At 51.3% G+C, this 1,726-nt stretch overlaps 1 protein-coding gene across 1 annotated transcript; it reads right to left on the bottom strand.

The window, feature by feature from the left end:
* Window positions 1-239: 239 nt before the first annotated feature.
* On the bottom strand, window positions 240-944 carry BO94DRAFT_69996 (uncharacterized protein). The gene is made up of 2 exons (XM_025617605.1): window positions 741-944; window positions 240-621 (listed from the first exon to the last, which is right to left on the bottom strand). The coding sequence occupies exons 1-2, from the start codon at window positions 786-788 to the stop codon at window positions 355-357; spliced, it is 315 nt and encodes a 104-aa protein (XP_025467407.1). The 5' UTR covers window positions 789-944; the 3' UTR covers window positions 240-354.
* Window positions 945-1,726: the final 782 nt, after the last annotated feature.

The raw sequence follows: 1,726 nt of genomic DNA, 5'->3' as shown, positions 1-1,726 counted from the left end.
ATATATGTGTGTGTATCATTGTAGAAGTAACGTGTTATAGTATTTTATTTTCTCTAGATGAGGATGCAAGTAGAACGCACGTTGTTTCGAGTGACAGAGTGTATTCCTATTCGATTCTACTGTGATGATGATGATGATGAGTTAGCTAGCTGGAACTTCCCCTCCTAAAAGGGAGGGTCTATCTGCCCTATCAGGTAGATGGGTAGTTGAAGAAACGCAAATACCCAAGAAAGGTAAAGAGACTAACATACTACTCCCATGCTTACCTAGGTACATACATACCCAGCCTCACACACACATGTAATATAGCCTACATAGCAGACTCAACGAAGTCCATTCATACCATCCAATGTTTCACTCGGATAAATAATCCAGGTTGTCACAACAACCGGCACCCGCAACCTGTTCATCACACAACAGAAGCAATGACACGTAGCTTGATTCCCGGGTAATGGATCCACGACGACCATGGAACAGGCGCCAGCAAATAAAGAACGCATGCGGGTAACAAAAAAAGAGGGAGAGTGGTATGTAAGTATAGATACCTACAATGCGGAGCAAACGCACAGGGCGCTGGATGGACCATGGTACCCATGCATTCCATACCAGGCGGGCGTAGGGCTAGGGTTAGACAAGAAAATGCAATATGAATATGCTGTCCCACCTACGTTGTCGGTAGGGTAGCGTAGCTGGGGGGGGGGGGGGGGAGAAGGGAGTTCTCCACCACATTACATACATACAGATAGACAGACAGGGTGCAGATTTGGCTTGCGTTTCACCTCAGACATATATTCATGTCTGTGGGTAGGCTAGGTGGGAGGTGGGAGCCTGGAAGGTGGAAGGTAGGGATGTATGGGGTATACGTACGTGCATATAAGTGCATATCCAACACAGACAGTCAGACACACGACACAACCCCCACACCACCTTCCCTCCCCCCCGACCGTCTGGATAAAAGGGCCAGCCAACGGGATTGATTGCTGGGAGGTTGTGGTGTCAGATCCCGGAATCCCGGATTGCATTTGGGTAGGAATAAGCCACCCTTTGACTGACGTACATACAGGAGATAGCTTCCAGGGTGGGCCGTGCATGACTGCCTGCCAGCTGGAAGAGGGGCGTGGATTGGAATTCGTCGGTGATTAGTTCCGCTCAAGTCACGGTCCCTCGAGGCGGCCAAAAGTCATGGAGGGAGGCAGAGAGGGAGGGAGGGAGGCAGAGAGGGAGGGAGGGAGGGAGAAGAGCCTGTCAGACCGTCAGGCAAATGCAATTCAGGTGCCTAATTGTTTAGTGATTTCTGAGAGATCATTCGTCAAGGAGACAATCCCAGTTGTGCAGATGGGAGGACCGAGCGGGCGCACTTGCTCTCTGGTTCTCTGGTGACTCGGACTGGATCGGGCAGGGCTCCAGGGTGTAACATGTCGCAGCCTGGGTTTGGTTGGAGGAATCAAGGATGGGCGTGCATTAGCTCATATCCACCTATATTTCGTACATAGTCCCATGTACCTGGTAGACCAGATGACGGCCTCCGGAAATGCCCCTTTGAGCGTTGACGGACAGGTATGTGGCTGGAGTGTGTGGCGAGGCGGTTTCTGTAGGCATCGATAGTGTCGAACCAGTGGTTCCCCAGCCTATAAATGCAGTAGCAGATCGCGACGAGTTCCTTACCGTCTCCCACCTTGCAGCGTGGAGTTAATATTCCACGGCCAGGGATGGGCGGGCTGATCGG

This window comes from Aspergillus sclerotioniger (assembly GCF_003184525.1).
Source record: "Aspergillus sclerotioniger CBS 115572 chromosome Unknown BO94scaffold_14, whole genome shotgun sequence".
Lineage (NCBI taxonomy): Eukaryota > Fungi > Ascomycota > Eurotiomycetes > Eurotiales > Aspergillaceae > Aspergillus > Aspergillus sclerotioniger.
This window is presented reverse-complemented; position numbering and strand designations above follow the sequence as displayed.

What these genes read in the sequence shown, in the direction of transcription:
- BO94DRAFT_69996 (XM_025617605.1), bottom strand. Translation starts at nt 788, where the DNA reads ATGTCTGAGGTGAAACGCAAGCCAAATCTGCACCCTGTCTGTCTATCT. An exon ending in TGCACCCTGTCTGTCTATCT is followed by an intron (nt 622 to 740) that starts GTATGTATGTAA and finishes GTCTAACCCTAG; the next exon opens with CCCTACGCCCGCCTGGTATG.